Below are 19331 nucleotides of genomic sequence, written 5' to 3' on the forward strand. Positions count from 1 at the left end.
TCCAAACAATATCATGAGATAATATTTAAGATTTCTTTGTAGTTGTTATTGTCCTCATTATTTATTTGGTTTAGAAAAAAAAAAAAGAATTTATTTGGTTTAGGATCTAGAGTCCATGTGTTGTATTAAAAAGCAACTTGAAAAAAAAAAAGCAACTTGAATTATATTTTGTGTGTTTATGTTTTTTAATATTTATATATAGTTGATTTCATTTCATTCTAATTGCATTTGATTTTAGGCTCTACTTTTTATCCTTTTTAATTTACATTTAGCTTATTAACTCGTGGGTGTTTTCAGCCTTCCTCCATCCTTGTCAGTAGTAGAAAGTGCTCGTTTTGGCTGGCGATTTCTTTTTCTTCAGTTCTGAGAATGGTCCCAAATATACTACTGAGGGTCTCTTGGGATCTTCTGATATAATTGCAGAGAAATAAATTTAAGAGGTGCGTGGAAGATTAAGCATGAGAGTTTCCTTTTCTCCTTAAAGAGTGAGGCACAAGGGACGCATGGGTGGCTCAGTGGTTGAACGTCTGCCTTTGGCTCAGGGCATGATCCCAGGCTCCTGGGATCAAGTCCCACATCAGGCTCCCTGTGTCTATGTCTCCCTCTATGTCTCTGCCTCTCTCTGTGTGTCTCTCATGAATAAATAAATTTAGAAAAAATAGTGGGACACAGGAATAGCTGCGTGGAATAAATAAGAGAAATAATTAAGAAGTTTCTTTAAGCATTCAGTACCTTTTATACAAGAGGAGATGCTGCATTAGCTGACAAGAAAGGCTCAGTAGGTTGGGAATTTGGGATGCTCTGAGTCAATCAAATTGTCCCATATAGCTCCTTTCAATCATTCAGATACCATTCTTTGCTTATCGATATTCTAACTTTCTCATAAGACACTAAGCTATGAATTGAAGTAATAAAATTTGGCAACCTTAAGAATCAAATGTGTTTGGCTTACAACTGTTTGAGTTCTTTAGCTGAAACAGCTTATTTCTTTAAAAAAAAAAAAAAAAGCTCTCATAGATTTTAATAGCATTGTCATAGAAAGCCCTTGGGTTTCATCTGGTAACTTGGACTAATAATTTAGAAATCTTAGCTTGGGGCACCTAGATGGCTCAGTAGGTTGAACTTCTGACTCTTGATTTCAGCTCAGATCTTGATCTTGAGGTTGTGGGATTGAGCCCATTAGGCTCCTTGATTCTTGGGGTGTCTTCCTGGGATTCTCCCTCTCTCTCCGTCCCTCCCCATCCTGAACCTGCTCTCTCTCTCAAATAAATAAACAAACCTTTAAAAAAAAAAAAAAAAAGAAAATCTTAGCTTATCAAAAAAAAATTTAAATCTTAGCTTGTCATCATCTTTTAAGATGGTCAGCAGTTAGAAGCAATCACAACACCTCCACGGTCCCTGAATTCTCCCTATCCTTCATACTATCCTATGGTGTAGCACCTGATAACCCAAGCCTTGCCTTCAACTGGCATAACAGTACAAGTGACCCACAGAATGACTTAATTAGCTACTTTGATACTATTTACCATGGGCCTTGAAAATAATTCTTAATGTTTACTGGATCCTTCTTGCCTTCATCCCAAACCAGGCCAAATAGCTAATCTCAGCTCTCCAGCACCTCACCCCACCTTTAACTGAGAATCTATTACAGTCTGTAAACATTCCTAGTAAAAATTTCTCCAGCCATCCATTTTTTGAAACAATATTTAATGGCTAGTCACAGATTAACTAGGAAAATGGGCAGGAATAAAGAGAAGCTATGTAGATAATACCACACTCAAAAATAACACCGGAGAGCTAGTCTAGTAGAGCACTGCTACCCCTGTTGCTGAACACAGGAACCACGGCCAGCATTGCTGTCATCCCTGGTATTTAATACCGGATCCAACGACTGGCAACACAGGTACTATTGTGCCTGCCAACTGGATGCTGCTGCCACTGACACCAGAAAGAAGTCTCCACTGTCCTTGTTTCTTTGTATCATTAGTTTCAAATTCAAAATCCCAGATGAGTGTATCTGATTGGCAGAGCCTAAGTCAAGGGCCTACATCCCAGCTGGCAGAGGAGCTAGAAAACTAGATGTCTCTTCATTTCAGCTTCTCTTTGGGGAGGTATGGAATCCCTCAAATGTGAAGAGCGTTCAAATGCTGGACACCAATAATTACAAGTGTCCATTACACATATAATACTCAAGCAAATGCTACTTAACCCTATAATGGCCTCTAAGTGTTCAAGTGAAAAGAGTCACAGAGAGTCACATTTCTATCTTCTGCTTAAATCAGAAGATAGAAATGATTAAGCCTAGTGAGGAAGGCATGTCAAAAGCCATGACAGGTTGACAGGTAGGCCTCTTGAACAAGTTAGCCAAGTTGTAAATGCCAAGGAAAAGTTCTTGAAGGAAATTAAAAGTTCTACTCTAGTGGATATGAGAATGATAAGAAAACAAACAGCCCTACTGCTGATAATGGAGAATTTTTTTTTTTAAGATTTTATTTATTTGAAAGGGGGAGAGGGAAGGGGAGAGAGAGAGCGCGCACAGGGATGGGGTAGGGGGAATTGGAATGGGCAGACAGGAGGGAGAAGCGGATTCCCCAACAAGCAGGTAGCCTGATACAGGGCTCAATCCCAGACCCTGAGATCATGACCCAAGCCAAAGGCAGATACTTAACTGTCTGAGCCACCCAGGAACCCTTGATATGGAGAATTTTTAATGGTCTAGAATCAAACCGGCCGCATTCCCATAAACCAAAGCCTAATCCAGAGCAAGATCCTAACTCTCTTCAATTCTATTAAGGCTGAAAAAAAAAAAAAAAAAAAAAAAAAAAAAAAAAAAAAAAAAAAATTCTATTAAGGCTGAGAGAGGTAAGGAGGGTCCAGAAGTTTAAAACTAGCAGAGGTTGGTTCAGGAAATTTAAGAAGCCATCTCCATAACATAATTGCAAGGGGAAGCAACAAGTGCTGATGTAAAAGCTGGAGCAAATTTTCCAGAAGATCTAGTGAAGATAATTAATGAAGGTGACTATACTAAACAGATTTTCAACATAGACAGGGGAGCCTTCTATCAGAAAAAGATCCTAAGACTTTCATAGCGGAGAGGTCACTGCCTGGCTTCAAAGCATCAAAGGACAAGCTGACTCTCTTGTTACAGGCTAATGCAGCTGGAAACTTAAAAATTGAAGCCAATGTTCATTTACCATTTTGAAACTCCTAGGGCCCTTAAGAATTATCTTAAATCTGGGGATCCCTGGGTGGCTCAGCAGTTTGGCGCCTGCCTTCAGCCCAGGGTGTGATCCTGGAGTCCTGGGTTCGAGTCCCACATTGGGCTCCCTGCATGGAGCCTGCTTCTCCCTCTGCCTTATCTCTGCCTCTCTCTCGGTCTCTCATGAATAAAAAAATAAAGAAAGAATTATCCTAAATCTGCTCCACCTTTGCCTTATAAATGGGACAAAATCTGGATGACAGCACATCTGTTTACAATATGTTTACAATAATATTTACTGAATATTTTAAGCCCACTATTGAGATTTGCTGCTTAGGGAGGAAATAAAGTCCTTTAAAAATATTACTTTAAAAATATTATTGCTCACTGACAATGTACGTGGTCACCCAAGAGCTCTGATGGAGATGTACAATGAAATTAAGGTTGTTTTCATGCCTGCTAAGATAAGCACTCTCTTTGCCTACTCTTAAGCATATGTAATTCCAAATGGTGCTAATATAAATAAAAACTAAAAAGTAAATGGTGGCACAAATGAGAGTATCTGAAATTTTAGAAAAAGATTAGAAATTGTCCCCTTTAAAATAGCATAGGGATGGGGTGCCCAGGTGGCTCAGTTGGTTGTGTCTGACTTTGGCTCAGGTCATGATCCCGGGTCTTGAGATGAGAGTCCCACAACAGGCTCCATGCTCAGTGGGGAGAGTTCACTTGTCCCTCTGCCTCTCCCCAACCCCACTCATGTGCGTGCTCTCTCACTCTCTCTCAAATGAGTAAGTAAAATCTTAAAAAACAAAAAGTTTAATTGCAGATATAGTGGGAACAGCCAGAGAACTAGAGTTAGAAGTGGAGCCTGAGATGCGACTGCTTTGCTGCAATCTCATAAAATGTTAATGGATAAGAAGTTGCTTAAGAGTAAGCAAAGAAAGTGCTTTCTTTTGATAGGATCTGTGCCTGGAAAGATGCTGTGAAGACTGTTGAAATGACAACAAAGGACTTAGAATATTACTTAGTTGATCAAACAGTGGCAGGGTTTGAGAAGATTGAATCCAGTTGTGAAAGCAGTTCTGCTGTGGGCCAGATGCTATCAAACAGCACTGTATGCCACACAGAAATCATTCATGAAATGAAGAGTCCATCACTGCAACAAATTTCACTGTTGTCTTATGAAATTGCTACAGCAACCCCAATCTTATCAGGTAGCAGCCATCAACATCAAGGCAAGACCCTCTGACAGCAAAGACTGTCTCCCTGGAAGCTCAGATGATGGTTAACATTTTTTAGAAATAAAGGATGTACATTGTTTTTTTATTCATGATGCTATTACCACTTAACAGACTACAGTATAGTATAAACATAATTTTTATATGCACTGGGACACCAAAAAATTCATTTGATTTAGCTTTTGTGATATTCATCTTATTGCAGTGGTCTGGAACAGAACCTGCAATATCTCCAGGGTATGCCAGTATAGGCAAAAATCTCTTTATTAGGGATCCCTGGGTGGCGCAGCGGTTTGGCGCCTGCCTTTGGCCCAGGGCGCGATCCTGGAGACCCGGGATCGAATCCCATATCAGGCTCCCGGTGCATGGAGCCTGCTTCTCCCTCTGCCTGTGTCTCTGCCTCTCTCTCTCTCTCTGTGACTATCATAAGTAAATAAATAAAAAAAAAAAAAAAAAAAAAAAAAAAAAAAAATCTCTTTATTAAATGATCCTGTATATCATGGACAACAATTCAAGAAGTAATTACTGTTACCTGCTTGTGTTCTCAAATATTTTGCTTTCCAACTAATTAAAGGACTGATATGCAAAGTTTGAAGCAACTCTTGGGATACTTGCAGGACGTATTTGAGGAAGGCTTAACCACTTTTTATTCTATTTAACTAAAATCCATGCTATAAGAAAAGGGCTTTTTAAAGTTTAATTATGTGTTATTTCGTACATAACATGAACAGCAAAACAAAAAGTTATCAGTATAATAAAACACCATAAATGAATGCAGCAAAGAAGGAGCTTTAACTTGGAATAAAAGTTGCACCTACTGTACTCACAGAAATGAGTCGGTGATGACCAGCTTCCACAAGCCTGTTTAAGGCAGAAAGGTCAGAGGCACAACCAGCAAGACAACGTAGTTGTCTACCTGACTTATTAGCACTGGTTTGAAGAAATCGGTGGGAAAGAGAATATGCCTCAAGAAAGCAGATTCTAGGGGATCCCTGGGTGGCGCAGGGGTTTAGCACCTGCCTTTGGCCCAGGGTGCGATCCTGGAGACCCGGGATCGAATCCCATGTCGGGCTCCCGGAGCATGGAGCCTGCTTCTCCCTCTGCCTATGTCTCTGCCTCTCTCTCTCTCTCTCTCTCTCTCTGTGACTATCATAATAAATAAAAAAAAAAAAAAAAAAAAAAAAAGCAGATTCTACCCTCTTAAACATAATACAAATGGTTCTCTCATTATTACATCCTTTATAATGGTACAAGTCCTTCCCAAACTCCTCCCCACATCTTCCCTCATTGAAAAAAAAGTCAGAGTGCCTAGTTGGCTCCTAGTCAACAGAGCATCTGACTCTTGATCTCAGGGTCATGAATTCAAGTCCCATCTTGGGCTACAGCTCACTTTAATTAAAAAAAAAAAAAGTCCTAGAAGTACATAAACCCATTAAAGTCTTGAGGAAAAAATAATGATTTTTAAAAATCTTCCTGGGATGGGAAGGCTTTTTAAAATATGAAATAAATTAAAACTTGACACATTATGCAAATATTTTAAACACCATAAAAAAGTTTAAAAATGACAATTAGGAAAAAATTATTTTAAGACTGAAATGCCAATATTCCTGATAGCCCCAGATATTTAAAAATCAATAACATAATTTAAAATGTAGGGAAAAAAGTTTTCGATTAGTGTCAAACCTTACTAAAATGGTCTATAAAGAGATTAATAATGGAAGTAATCCATAAGCACAAAGATTATCAAAGAGGAAAGTAAGGCAGACAGGAAATATCAAGTAAGTTTCGGAAAATGTTAAGTGCCTACATGAAGGAAAGCCAAAAGACAAAACTACTTGCCCTACAGCATCTCAGAAAGGCTAAGGTGCATGGTACAACTAAAAAAGGCTGGTCAGTCTATATAAGGAGAACTCATACCATGAGGTGCCCTCCCCAACTCCACATAAGCCAGATTCATGTACAACTTAAATATTTTTGCTAGTGTGCACATGTACATTCAAAACAGTGAGTTTTCAATTTGGAAAGTTAATTCTAAGTAATATGATTATAATAAATATTCAGACAGTTTAGATAGCAAAAGAAATACCAATGTATGGCTTCACATGGTCATCAAAGATTCTGTGACAAATCTATTTTAATCCCTTCTAAATTATCCCCATACTGTAGGAGAAACATGAGCTAGACAAAAACCATTCCTTCTAGCCCCAAATCTGTCACTTTCTGGATCAATCACATCAGATACTCCTTTGTTCCTCAGAAAACAGAGAATTAGATTAGAAAATCTTCTCCTGGACTAATATTTTACCCTAAAAGGATTATTTCAAAGCTAAAACCAAATTGGTGAAATCTTGTAATTTGCCTTCAGAAACCAGTCACACCATTCTAACAATGTACATGTGTAGTGTCCTTTTTGGGAAGAAAAACCCAAAAACCTCCCAAATTATGAACTCTACCTTCATATGTTCCAACAATTTTTTTTTTTAAATAAATCAAATACAAGGGCAGCCCCAGTGGCGCAGTGGTTTGGCGCCGCCTGCAGCCTGGGGTGTGATCCTGGAGACCCGGGATCGAGTCCCACATCGGGCTCCCTGCATGGAGCCTACTTCTCCCTCTGCCTGTGTCTCTGCCCTCTCTCTCCCTCTCTCTCTGTGTCTATGAATAAATAAATAAAATCTTTTAAAAAAAATCAAATACAAGAGTCAGAGAAACTATAAACCATGCAACATTGTCTTTTATTATGTATGGGTTTTAAAAATTACTTCCTCAATCTATCCATACACAGGCAAAAGTAAGTATACTGTTTAACATACTGGAACTTAGAAATATTGATCATTGCCTAGAGAAGGGAAAATTATCCCTAAAACATGCTTAACCAGGAGGCCAATTCATCTGCCGGCCTCCAAGAACATGGAGATGAACATGATAGACAGACTGTCCCCCATCTGAACCTTCATTCACCACCATTCGATAACCTTTCTTCAGGCCCAGATCAGCAGCACATTTCTTGCCAACAATCATTAAATGTCCAAGAAGCTGGAAAAGAAAAAAAAGTTTCTTAAGCAATAGGCAATTTACAAATTCTTGCCACTAAATAACATACTACCAAGTTCATATATTAAAAGACTACCAAATTAAAACGTACCCTACTGGGCATTAATACTAACACAACATAATTTATAATTAAAAACCCACAGATTAGCTATTTATTCATTACTAATTCCAATAAACAAATTAGATATAAATCTGCTCAATTAAAACAATTTTTAAATCATTTTCCAAGTGGGTTGTTTAAATGTTAAATATATCTTCCTTTCCTTTAACAGGAGAGTATATCAATCAGGCTAGATTTGGTTAAGCTGTGGTAACAAACCCCAAATACTGGTTTACAACAAAGATATATTTCTTGTGCTCACTACATGCTCATCACAAGTTGACGAGGCTCTAAACAGAATCACTGAACCCTCCCCTGTATGACGTACTATTTCTTTACTGAGGAAAAATGAAGGGTGCCCAGGTGACTCAGCTGGTTAAGCGTCTTCGACTCAGGTCATGATCTAAGGGTCCTGGAATCAAGCCCAGCCTGGGGCTCCCTGCTCAGTGGGGAGCCTGCTTCTCCCTCTCCCTCTGCCCCACCCCTGCTCAAATGTACTCCCGCTCTTCCTCTCAAATAAATAATCTTTTAAAAAAAAGGAAAAATGGGTCTCACCAACTATTTCTTGTTAGGAACCATTGTGTTTAAGAATTTGTGGTGATGGGGCAGCCCAGGTGGCTCTGCGCTTTAGTGCTGCCTTCAGCCCAGGGCGTGATCCTGGAGACCCAGGATGGAGTCCCACATCAGGCTCCTTGCATGGAACCTGCTTCTCCCTCTGCCTGTATCTCTGCCTCGCTCTCTCTGTGTCTCTCATGAATAAATAAATAAAATTAAAAAAAAAAAAAAAGAATTTGTGGTGATGGATGTATGACTGTGGTGATCATTTTGTAATATACATATATCAAACCATTATGTTGCACACCTAAAACATAATTTTGTGTCAACTATATCAATTTTAAGAAATCAAACTTTTTCTACATTGCACTGACTTCCAAATGATTGTGTTTTCCCCCCCTCAATAATATCCTTAAGAGGGATCCCTGGGTGGCGCAGCGGTTTAGCGCCTGCCTTTGGCCCAAGGCGTGATCCTGGAGACCTGGGATCAAATCCCACGTCGGGCTCCCTGCATGGCGCCTGCTTCTCCCTCTGCCTGTGTCTCTGCCTCTCTCTCTCTCTCTCTCTCTGTGACTATAATGAATAAATAAATAAAATTTAAAAAATATATATAATACCCTTAAGAAAATGAAAATGTGACATCACTTTCAGGTCACAATTTAGTCTCCCAAATTTATTTATAGATTTATTTTAAAGATTTTATTTATTTACTCATGAGAGACACAGAGAGAGAGAAAGAGGCAGAGACACAGGCAGAGGGAGAAGCAGGCTCCATGCAGGGAGCCAGATGTGGGACTTGATTCCGGTCTCCAGGATCACACCCTGGACCAAAGGCGGCGTTAAACCGCTGAGCCACCCAGGCTGCCCAGTCTCCCAAATTAAAAAAAAAAAAAAAAAAAAAAAAAAAAAGGCAAGGAAATCAATTGTGTTAGTAAATTTACTTACACTTTCATCATCATCTTCTGCTACAGAGATCTGGGATATATGCTTCTTGGGTATCACCAGAAAATGAGTTGGTGCTTGAGGGGAAATGTCATGGAAAGCAAGACACTAGAGAAAAAGGGGAGAAAAACCAGTTTTAGTATATTATCTTATAGGCTACATTTATTCTTTCACACTAGCCCCATGAGAAGCACTGCTAGGAAATCAGAAGTGTACACAATACATGTGATCCATGGTCAGTTTCATGGAACTTAGTTTAATGGAAAGGCTGACCTTAAACCAATAAAGGTATAAAAAAGTTAAGATCCTACCTACACATTACAAAAGAAGAGTAAAGACTGAAATAAATGATTATCACAGAAAAAAGCCAAATTTTGACTAGGGAATCAAAGACAACCACTCTGAGGTAGGGACATTTAAAGTGAGATCCAAAAGTGAAGTAGAAATTAGGCATGATAATCCTTTGTCTATCTCTTCAGTTTGATCTCATGCAACTCTTCTGCTCAAATCACAGTATCTTTCATCTCTCTCCACACTCCCAGGCTTTTTTTCAAAGGCCATTCCCTCTACTGCAATGGTCTTCTCTCCCCTCAACCCCAACTTCTGTCTTCACCTGATATTTATTCCTCAGCTCCCGGCATATATAAAATTTCTGAAAGAAATCTGATTTCCGACCCCACTTTCCCTAGGTTAGGAGTCCTGATTGTGCAATTTCCTGTTTTTTCTTTACTACAATGATCAGCTTTGTAATTATGTATTTGATATTTTGACTGACATCTATTTCTTCCCACCCTACTCAACTATTTAAGTAATGAAGCTGTTTGGTTTTCTTTCTTTCTTTCTTTCTTTCTTTTTTTTTTTTTTTTTGAAGTAGCATTTAGACAAATTATAAAACCACATGAATTTTTTTAAATCTCTTCTTCTCTACTCAAGGTGGAAGCTGCATAATAGGACCTTCCAGGCTCAAAGGTCTCAGGACTAATTCTATTTGGTAATCCATACAAAATGCTGTATCATTCAGATTGCTTCATGCAGTTGCACTGTTGGGTCTCAGGTGGCTCAAAAAATCAATTATTTCAGGCATCATTTATAATAAAAAAAAAAAAGCAAGTGAAAATACTTACAAAAGAAATACGCATTTTTCTAGAACAAAAGAACTTGGTAATAATTAAATAGAGCTATCTAAAGTCCACCTAGAAGAATCTAATTAAATCTTAGGTAACGTTTTGAATCTAGGACCGCTACTGGGAGTCCGAAGAGAATGCTTCCCCGATGCTCCATATTTCTTAAAGTTAATATGACAGTTTACAAAATTACTTGTCTGGATGGGCCGACCTCCTGCCCAATGCCCAGCTTTATCTGAGATCCAAACCCATAAATACAACTGCCCAGGAAGTCTTTTACACAAGATGTCACATCTACTTGGCCCGCCTGACACGGAATTTCACCGACGATGAAGTCAACAAAAACTACCGCTTCCTGTCAAATAGGAAAGGAGCCTTTGCTACCAGGCGGGACCGAAGGAAAACCAATCCCCGAAGCGGACCCAGGGAGCCGGCGGCCCGAGCGGGTTGGGGGAGGGAGGGGCGGGTCGCCTCCCCACCCCGCCGAGGCGGCCCCGGCGACCCCCGCCCTGGGGCGCGCGGGCGCCCGGGCAAGCCCAGGCCAGCAGGCTGCGCGCGGGAGATCGCGGAGATTGGGCCCGGCTCAGGGCGCGCTCGGATTTCTCCGCGCCGGGCAGAGCGCGGGCGAGATTGTGAGATTCCTGACCCGGGCGGGGTCCCAGGCGGCCGCGGAGCAGGCGGGCACCCACGCCGAGGAGCCTGCGCGGCCCCGCACGCGCCCGGCAGCCTGACCCGCGCCCCGGGCTGATAACGCGTAACCGGAGCGCCGGCACGCGCCGGCAGGCGGCCTCGGGGCGGCAGGGCCCTGCCCGCTGGCTGGGGGCCCGCGGCGGAGGCCGTGCGGGGCGGCCGACTCCCTTCCCTTCGCGGCGCCGCCCGACCCCTTCCCGTCCTTCCGTCCGCGAGAACCCCCGTGTCCTCGGGCGACTGCCGTTGTCAGCCTGCCCGCGAGGCGACCCGACCCCGCTGTCTACCTGGTCATCCTCAAAAATGATTTTGGCTGGGATTTCCTTGCGGATGATCTTCCCGAAGATCGTGTCGCCTCCAGGCCGGGCGGCCTGAGCCTTGGCGATCTCATCGGCCATCGCGGCCTCCTCCCGCGCGGCCGCCCCGGGGAGAAGCTCGGGAGGAGGGAGGAGCCGGGGCGGCGGGCGGAGGGCGGGAGTGCGCGGCCAAGCCTGCGCGGGGACCGCTGCTCGGGCGCCCGGACTGGTCCTGCGCGTGCGCACTAGCCCGGGCGCCGCGGGTGCAGGGAGCGCGCGGGAGCCTCTCAGAGCAGCCGGTCGAGACTCGGCAGAAGGGAGGTTCCTGGTCTGGGGCTCTAGGGAGCCGCGCTGAGGTCTTTTTTTTTTTCTTTTTTTTTTTTTTAATTTCCTTGAGTGTGTCTTGGGGAGTAGAGTTATTGTATACGCCCTTCTTCACTTGCTTTATGGAACTTGTAGGAAAAATTAGGTACTGTAACTGAAAAGATTTGATAATCCAAAAAGTGCTGCTGGTCATGGGTGCTGAGACACCCTAACAACTTAACTTCTCGGCTACAGAAGGGCTTGGCTCCGGGAAGTAAGCTCTGTTTGCACCACTGTTTTTTCCTCTCTAGAGCAGTTGTTTTCGGTGCACGTTAAAATCACTTGGGGGACTTCTGAAAAATCCTCTTGAACCTGGCCAGATCAATTAAATCAGACTCCGGAGTCGGGACTCAGGCATCCGTAGTTTGTAATTCTCCCTCCACTGTAAAACAAAGACTTCTCCCCAGAAGTAATCAGCATAATGCAACATGCCCCATCTTAACGAAATAACACCTTCCTTAATTTGACATACCCCCTCATATCTTTGATGATTTTTTAAAACTTTTCTTTATTCTGTGTCTACTTTCTCATCCTTTCTAAATCCATTTCGCTCTTGCCAATGTTTTTGAGGACCTCCACTTAAAAAATTCTGTGGACATTTCCATTTCTTTCCTTTCCTTTTTTTTTTTTTTATTTAAGATTTTATTTATTTATTCATGAGAGACACACCCACAGAGAGAGGCAGAGACCCAGGCAGAGGGAGAAGCAGGCTCCATGCACGAAGCCCAATGCAGGACTTGATCCTGTGATTCCAGGATCACACCCTGGGCAGAAGGCAGAGGCTCAACTGCTGAGCCACCCAGGCGTCCCTGAACATTTCCATTTCTTATCATACTAGACCTCTTAGCATCATTTGCTAATGTTGATCATTTCCTCTTTTCTGGAAGTCTCCACGTTTGTAGTGTTTCCTATCCCTCTGGTTGCTATTTCAACCTCACAGTAAGCCTCCAGTTCCAGACTTCATAATAGGTTCCATTCTTAGCCATCTTCTCTAGCCAACATTTAATTTCCACATGCCCTTGTTAAGAAAAATTAACTGTAGCTCCAGGAGTACTCAACATGATAATACTTTACCAGTTTGTCTTGTCTTGTCCCTTGCTAATAAAAATTATTGATAGTGGATCCTTTGAATCTCAAAAGTGGCCCATTTGCTACTGTTGCTATCAAAGACATTACTGGGACAATTGGCAAAATTCTAAATAATGCCTATAAATTAGATAGTTTTGAAAGTTGTGTTAATTTCCTCACATAACCACAGCAAAATTATCAAAATTAGTTAATCTGGTGTGGGGGTCTTAGAGTTTAGGTTTTTAACATGTTTCCAATTGATACATTTGCTGCTTGCCCTGGAATCATACTTTGAGTGCCACTGATATAAGAGACTGCTGTGGGGTTTTTTTTTTGGTTTTTTTTTGCAGGAATAAAAAATAATGAAGTATTTAGGAGTATAGGAGTATCACATTTGCAGCTCACTTTCAAACAATAAAGAAATACCAAAAAATGTTCATATGTAGAGAGAAAAGGATACAGTGATTGTAGTCAAATATTAACATTTGGGGAATCTAAGTGAGAGGTATATGCAAATCCTGTTATTCTTGCAACTTTCCTGTAAGACTTAAATTGTAAAAATACAAAATTAAGAAGAGATATATACTGGTTTGGATAATAAATGTGGTCACCTTTCACTAAGGCTTTATCATTTGCAGAACAATGATTTTCCAGCATGTATCATCTCCTGACCTACCTTTCCCCTTAATTCTAGATTGGCCTATGGTATATATATTACTGCCTACTTATCACCTCCATATGGATGTCTACCAGGCACTTCAAATTTATTTTTACTCTTTGTACAATAAACAAATGATAAAATCTCCTCCTGCAAATTCTACGTCTACCATAGTACCATCCACCAAATAGCTCACGTCAAAAGCCTTGAAATCATCCTTAACTCCTCTCTTTTACACTTGGAATATATATTATGAATCCAGTCACTTTTCACCTCTTCTACTACACCACCCTAATCCAAACCATTGTACTTTGAGTGCCTTCCAGCTTGGTTCTGCTTCCACTATAGTCAATTTGGCATTCAGCACAGAAAGTGATTTTTGTAAAATATAAATCATGATCTCATTGTCTTGCTTATTAAGCATTTCATGACAGAATTAAATCCAAAATCTTTACCTTGGCGCATAGGGTTCTCACATGATCTCAGGCCCATGCATTTCAAGATTATTGACCAGTGTTAACCAGACTGCATGTGGTGGGCAGAGGATGCCCATGTTCCAATCTCTGAAGCCTATGAATATGTTACTTTACATGATAAGGGGGATTTCCAGATGTCATTAAAGGATCTTGCAGTGATGAGATTCCTGATTGTCCAGGTAGGCTAAATGTAATCATGGGGGCATTCATAAATGAAAGAGGGACACGGGAGAGATAGGAGATATGATGATGGAAGCAGAGGTGGCGGTGAAAGATTGAAGATGCCCTACTATTGGCTTTCAAGATGGAAGAGGACACAAACAGGTAACATTCTGGAAGTTGGAAATCTGAATTACACTGGGCTAAAATCATGATGTTAGCAGGGCTGCATTTCTTCTAGAGGCTCTAGGGGAGAACATTTACCTTACCTTCTAGAAGCTCCCTGCATTTCTTGGCTTGAGGCCTCTTTCTCCATCTTCAGAAGCAGGGCATCTTTAAACCTCTCCCTGACTCTGCTTCCTTCTTCCACTTAAAAGCAGCCTTTTGATTACTTACAGTTGGGCCCACCAGATAATTCAGGATAACTTTCCCTTCTCAAAAGTCTTAATTTAATCACATCTATAAAGTCCCTTTTGTCATAGAAGGTAACATTAAAAAAATTCCTGGGATTTAAACAGGAAAGCCCTCTTTTGGAGGGCTTTATTCTGCCTACTTATAGTTCCATGAACTTATGGGATGAACAAATTGTGGAATTTCTTGTTCAGTTCTGGGTCTCATGCTTTGAGATGTTAAGAAACCAGGACATATTCGTAGAATAACCAAAATAGTCATCTTGTTTATGCAACAGCTGAAGGAACCATACAGGTTTACCTAAGAGAAGCTTCAGTACTGAACTGATTCTGGCCCTGTGGGAACTATATTTTCAAGTATTGGCAGATGAGGGGTTTTAGTTAACTGAATACAGGACCCTAGTTAGCCAGAAATTATAACAATAAATTATGAATTTTCAGGAAATTGGGCAAGGATTCTAAATTAGAAATGAAAATAAGCATGTTTCAATCATTCTTTAAAAATTAGAAGGCACCATCATGCAATGTCACGAGATCATCTATTGTTTCCTATATAAAAGTACAGAGTATATTTGGTTTAACTTGGTTAAGCTAGGGAGGCCTGGGTGGCTCAGCGGTCGAGCGCCTGCCTTCGGCCCGGGGCGTGATCCCCGGGTCCCGCATCCGGCTCCTTCCAAGGAGCCTGCTTCTCCCTCACTCTTCGTGTCTCTCTCTCTCTCTCTCTCTCTCTCTCTCTCTCTCTCTCTCTCTCTCGCTGTGTCTCTCATGAATAAAAAAAAAAAAAAAAAAACTTGGTTAAGCTAAACACTCATTAGCAAATCTAATGAATTATAACTTAAAAAGTCAACTATTATCTTGCTATTTTGATGACTTGCAATATTCTTTAAAATGACATAAACCACAGAGAAGGAAAAAGGTCTTTAAGATCCATTGCTTCAAATCGTTCTCTCCTACTAGGTAAAACTTAAAAGTCAGTTTTACCTAGAAATTAATCTGAAAGGCTAGAAATTAATCTGAAAGGCTGTTAAGTAGGGAAAAAAGCAATGGTTATGCGATGGGGGAAAAGGTTGAGATTTTTCTTGAAGTTTGCCAGGTCCTAAGTTAAATATACTTAAATAACATTTCTCTACCTCTTGAGCAGCAAAACCAGAGTAGGGAGCTTGTGTAGAGGGTTAACGCTAGGCTTTTGAGATCAGGCATACGGATTTGCGTCTCAGACTTCCATTACCAGCTGTATGGGTTTTGTTTTTGTTTTAAGATTTATTTATTTTAGAGAGAGTGTGCTGGCGAACACCTGAGCAAGGAGGAGCAAAGCGGAGAGGAAGAAGGGGAAAAGCAGACTTCCCGCTGAGCGCGGAGTCCGAGGGGGGAGGGGACTCAATCTCACCACCCAGAGTTCACGACCTAAACTGAAATCAAGAGTTGTCAGCCTTAACTCACCCAGTCACCCAGGCACCCCTCTAGCCTAGGTCTAGAGCAGGTAACTCTACCTCACCTTTAACGGGAATTGAGAGAATGTACAAACAGCGCTTTGGGGAGCCAGAATTCCAATTAACGACAGTTGTACTAGTTACGGCTTGGCTCTTATGCACTTTCACAAGGAGACAATCCCATTTGGGAAACGTTAACATAAAGGTTCTCTAATAGTTAACCCCAACCCCCAAACAATAGGATTAACGTAGAGACGACAAAGCCACCCACTACCTCTCAACCCACCCTCCGCCACTTGACCACGTCAGAACAGACCGGAAGTGGCTCTGCCCCTAACTAACATGGCGTTCAGGTCATTTCCGTTCTCCTCTCTCCAGTAGTTGGGCTTGGCAGCTTCTCGCGGTCTTACCAGTAGCATACTCGTCTCCGGTGTTCCTCCGTGGAAGGCGGGGCTAAAAAGGGGATTCTGCGCGGTGATTGGTTGCGTCACTTCAGGAACGTGGCTTCGAAGTTGGACGGCCCACGCCGGGCAGTGATTGGTCGCCGAGAGGCGGGGCGACTCGACCGCAGGAGAGGTGGCGGCCGCGGTGAGGAGAGCCATGGGTCAGGCGGCCAAGGTGACGGGGGCCAGGAGGGCTTGGGTGCGTTGCGGACAGGGAGGGGAAATGGACGGCCTTGCACAGGTTGTCTGGAATCTCAGCAGATGGGGGATCAGGATCCCCCACGGAGCATGTGAACGTTGCCGCTGAGGAGCCCGGTGACCACCGTCGAAGGGCAGTGGAGGGTTTGCGCGGGTGCAAGGAGGGAGGGTGGTACCAGTGCTTCCTTCCTCGCCTCCTAGGGTGCAAATAGTTTGTTTCTCCGTCATGCAAACTCTGCACCTGTTTCATCCCCACACCGAGTGTTTGTCTGAGGGACCTTTTTAACATCCTTGAGAGGTGGACGAGACGACAAAGGCAGCCTGCGTTTGCAACCATCTAATGAATGAAAGGTCAGATGGGAGAAAAATTTAGTCAGATAACCGGAAAATCGCGGCAGAATCACTTGCCAAAAATGAACACGAGACCTGAGTACTCGCAATGACCTTGGGAAGTGATGGCCTCATCGGGTGCTTTCCTCAGGACCTGGTCTCAGATTCAGCTCTTGTCCAACTGATGCACGTTCCTGGCTGGTGCACACTTCTCAGAGACTGACCGTCCCTAACTTTAAATATCAGCATGGCCAGTCGAGTCCTGTCCCTGTCACTGGCTGCAATATAAGCATGGTAAAGAGGGGGGAAAGGCCTGTTACAGTACAGTGAGGAAAAAGCAATGCTTATGGTTGGTCAGTAATAAGGAACCATCAGGCGGTGCCTCCTGTACTACTTTGGTGTTCTCAGTACATTTTAGTATCTGTCAGAACACCAGTAGAAACAATTGTACAGAGTTATTCAGATAATTTATTGACTATCCATAATAGCTGCCAATAATACCTTCCAGCCAGCATTTAGCCTACACTGTCTAGGCATAGTGGATGCAACGGTAAACAGACCACTTTTGCCTTCATCAAGAAATTTAGCAGGTAGGGAGATTTTGAATTGAAATATGATGTATTTTGTGAGCTTATAACTGGGGTTTAACCTCTCCAGAGGGATGCAAAAAAAAAAAATCTTGGGGTGCCTGCTCAGTTGAGCATCCTAGCATCCTACTCTTGATCTTAGCTCAGGTCTTCATCTCAGGATCTGAGTTGGAGCCCTGTGGTTAGGCTCCATCAGGGAGCCTACTCTAAAGAAGAAAAAAAGGCTCTCCTAGAATTAAAAGGTAAGTTGAGGACTGAAATTTGGTTAGAAATTAGCCAGAAGAAGAGAGGAAAGAGTAATTCAGAAAGAGGAAGTAGTAAATGGAAAGTCCTTGAAGTGGGAAATTGCTTGGAAAACCTGAATACAAAATAAGTAAGATTCATTCCAAAAACCCTTTTGAGGAGGTCTACCACATATAGAAGATAACTTACGGTAAGTGTAAAGAATACATAGCCTTTGAGGAAGTATGGGACTACAGCAAGTAAACATTTGATTCCCATACAGTATAGTAAGTGCTCAGTGCTGTGGATGTACTCAGGAAGGGCATATAACCTAGACTTAGAAGAGATAGGTAGGTAATAACTAAATTGAAACCTAGTTCAGAAATTACCCCATACATCTTTAATATTAACACATTATGTAAGAAAATGTAGACAAAAAAGCTGAGTAACTTGTCCAAGTTTACAGTAAGTAACAATATCTTGTTCCAACTGATCTGTAGAGAATCCACGTGCCATTTACACTACCTAAATTATCCAGTTAGTATAAGTAAATGAGGGAGAGAAGATAATCTGTGACCTTGTTTTTTGCATTTTAATAAAAATTTATTGACTCCAAGGTAACATTAGCTCTTAATAGTTCCAAGACAGTACCGAGGACATTTTCTTTTTCTTATACTAGTTCTGTTATTTTAAGTTTTTATCTAAATGCCAGTTAGTTAACCTACAGAGTAATTTTAGTTTCAGGTCACAATATCATAATTCAACACTTCCACACCACACTTGGTTCTTTTTTTTTTTTTTTTTTTTTTTTTTTTTTTTTTTTTAATTTATTTTTTTATTGGTGTTCAATTTACTAACATACAGAATAACACCCAGTGCCCGTCACCCATTCACTCCCACCCCCCGCCCTCCTCCCCTTCTACCACCCCTAGTTCGTTTCCCAGAGTTAGCAGTCTTTATGTTCTGTCTCCCTTTCTGATATTTCCCACACATTTCTTCTCCCTTCCCTTATTTTCCCTTTCACTATTATTTATATTCCCCAAATGAATGAGAACATATAATGTTTGTCCTTCTCTGACTGACTTACTTCACTCAGCATAATACCCTCCAGTTCCATCCACGTTGAAGCAAATGGTGGGTATTTGTCATTTCTAATAGCTGAGTAATATTCCATTGTATACATAAACCACATCTTCTTTATCCATTCATCTTTCGTTGGACACCGAGTCTCCTTCCACAGTTTGGCTATCGTGGCCATTGCTGCTAGAAACATCGGGGTGCAGGTGTCCCGGCGTTTCATTGCATTTGTATCTTTGGGGTAAATCCCCAACAGTGCAATTGCTGGGTCGTAGGGCAGGTATATTTTTAACTCTTTGAGGAACCTCCACACAGTTTTCCAGAGTGGCTGCACCAGTTCACATTCCCACCAACAGTGTAAGAGGGTTCCCTTTTCTCCGCATCCTCTCCAACATTTGTTGTTTCCTGCCTTGTTAATTTTCCCCATTCTCACTGGTGTGAGGTGGTATCTCATTGTAGTTTTCATTTGTATTTCCCTGATGGCAAGTGATGCAGAGCATTTTCTCATATGCATGTTGGCCATGTCTATGTCTTCCTCTGTGAGATTTCTGTTCATGTCTTTTGCCCATTTCATGATTGGATTGTTTGTTTCTTTGGTGTTGAGTTTAATAAGTTCTTTATAGATCTTGGAAACTAGCCCTTTATCTGATATGTCATTTGCAAATATCTTCTCCCATTCTGTAGGTTGTCTTTGAGTTTTGTTGACTGTATCCTTTGC

The 19331-nt window shown here is 41.7% G+C and overlaps 2 protein-coding genes across 7 annotated transcripts in view; one reads left to right on the top strand and one right to left on the bottom strand.

The window, feature by feature from the left end:
- Positions 1 to 7150: 7150 nt before the first annotated feature.
- Positions 7151 to 11473, bottom strand: HINT1 (histidine triad nucleotide binding protein 1). The gene is made up of 3 exons (XM_025432900.3): positions 11184 to 11473; positions 9089 to 9193; positions 7151 to 7470 (listed from the first exon to the last, which is right to left on the bottom strand). Exons 1-3 carry the CDS (start codon positions 11292 to 11294, stop codon positions 7306 to 7308), a joined length of 381 nt encoding a protein of 126 aa, XP_025288685.1. The 5' UTR covers positions 11295 to 11473; the 3' UTR covers positions 7151 to 7305.
- Positions 11474 to 16060: 4587 nt separating this feature from the next.
- Positions 16061 to 19331, top strand: part of LYRM7 (LYR motif containing 7) — a 35548-nt gene continuing 32277 nt past the window's right edge. Inside the window, exon 1 of one of the 6 annotated variants that reach the window (XM_049116031.1) lies at positions 16061 to 16398. In XM_049116031.1, the coding sequence (XP_048971988.1) occupies positions 16357 to 16398 (42 nt within the window). In that variant the 5' untranslated portion in view covers positions 16061 to 16356. The remainder of the gene's footprint in view (positions 16399 to 19331) is intronic. The other 5 variants (XM_049116032.1, XM_025432601.3, XM_025432599.3 and 2 more) reach the window with 5 other exon arrangements.

This window comes from Canis lupus, chromosome 11 (genome assembly GCF_003254725.2).
Source record: "Canis lupus dingo isolate Sandy chromosome 11, ASM325472v2, whole genome shotgun sequence".
NCBI lineage: Eukaryota > Metazoa > Chordata > Mammalia > Carnivora > Canidae > Canis > Canis lupus.

Coding starts and splice junctions, on each gene's coding strand:
- HINT1 (XM_025432900.3), bottom strand. CDS start 11,294: ATGGCCGATGAGATCGCCAAGGCTCAGGCCGCCCGGCCTGGAGGCGAC. Junction 9,194..11,183: donor TCATTTTTGAGGATGACCAG/GTAGACAGCGGG, acceptor CTTTTTCTCTAG/TGTCTTGCTTTCCATGACAT. Junction 7,471..9,088: donor CAGAAGATGATGATGAAAGT/GTAAGTAAATTT, acceptor TTTCTTTTCCAG/CTTCTTGGACATTTAATGAT.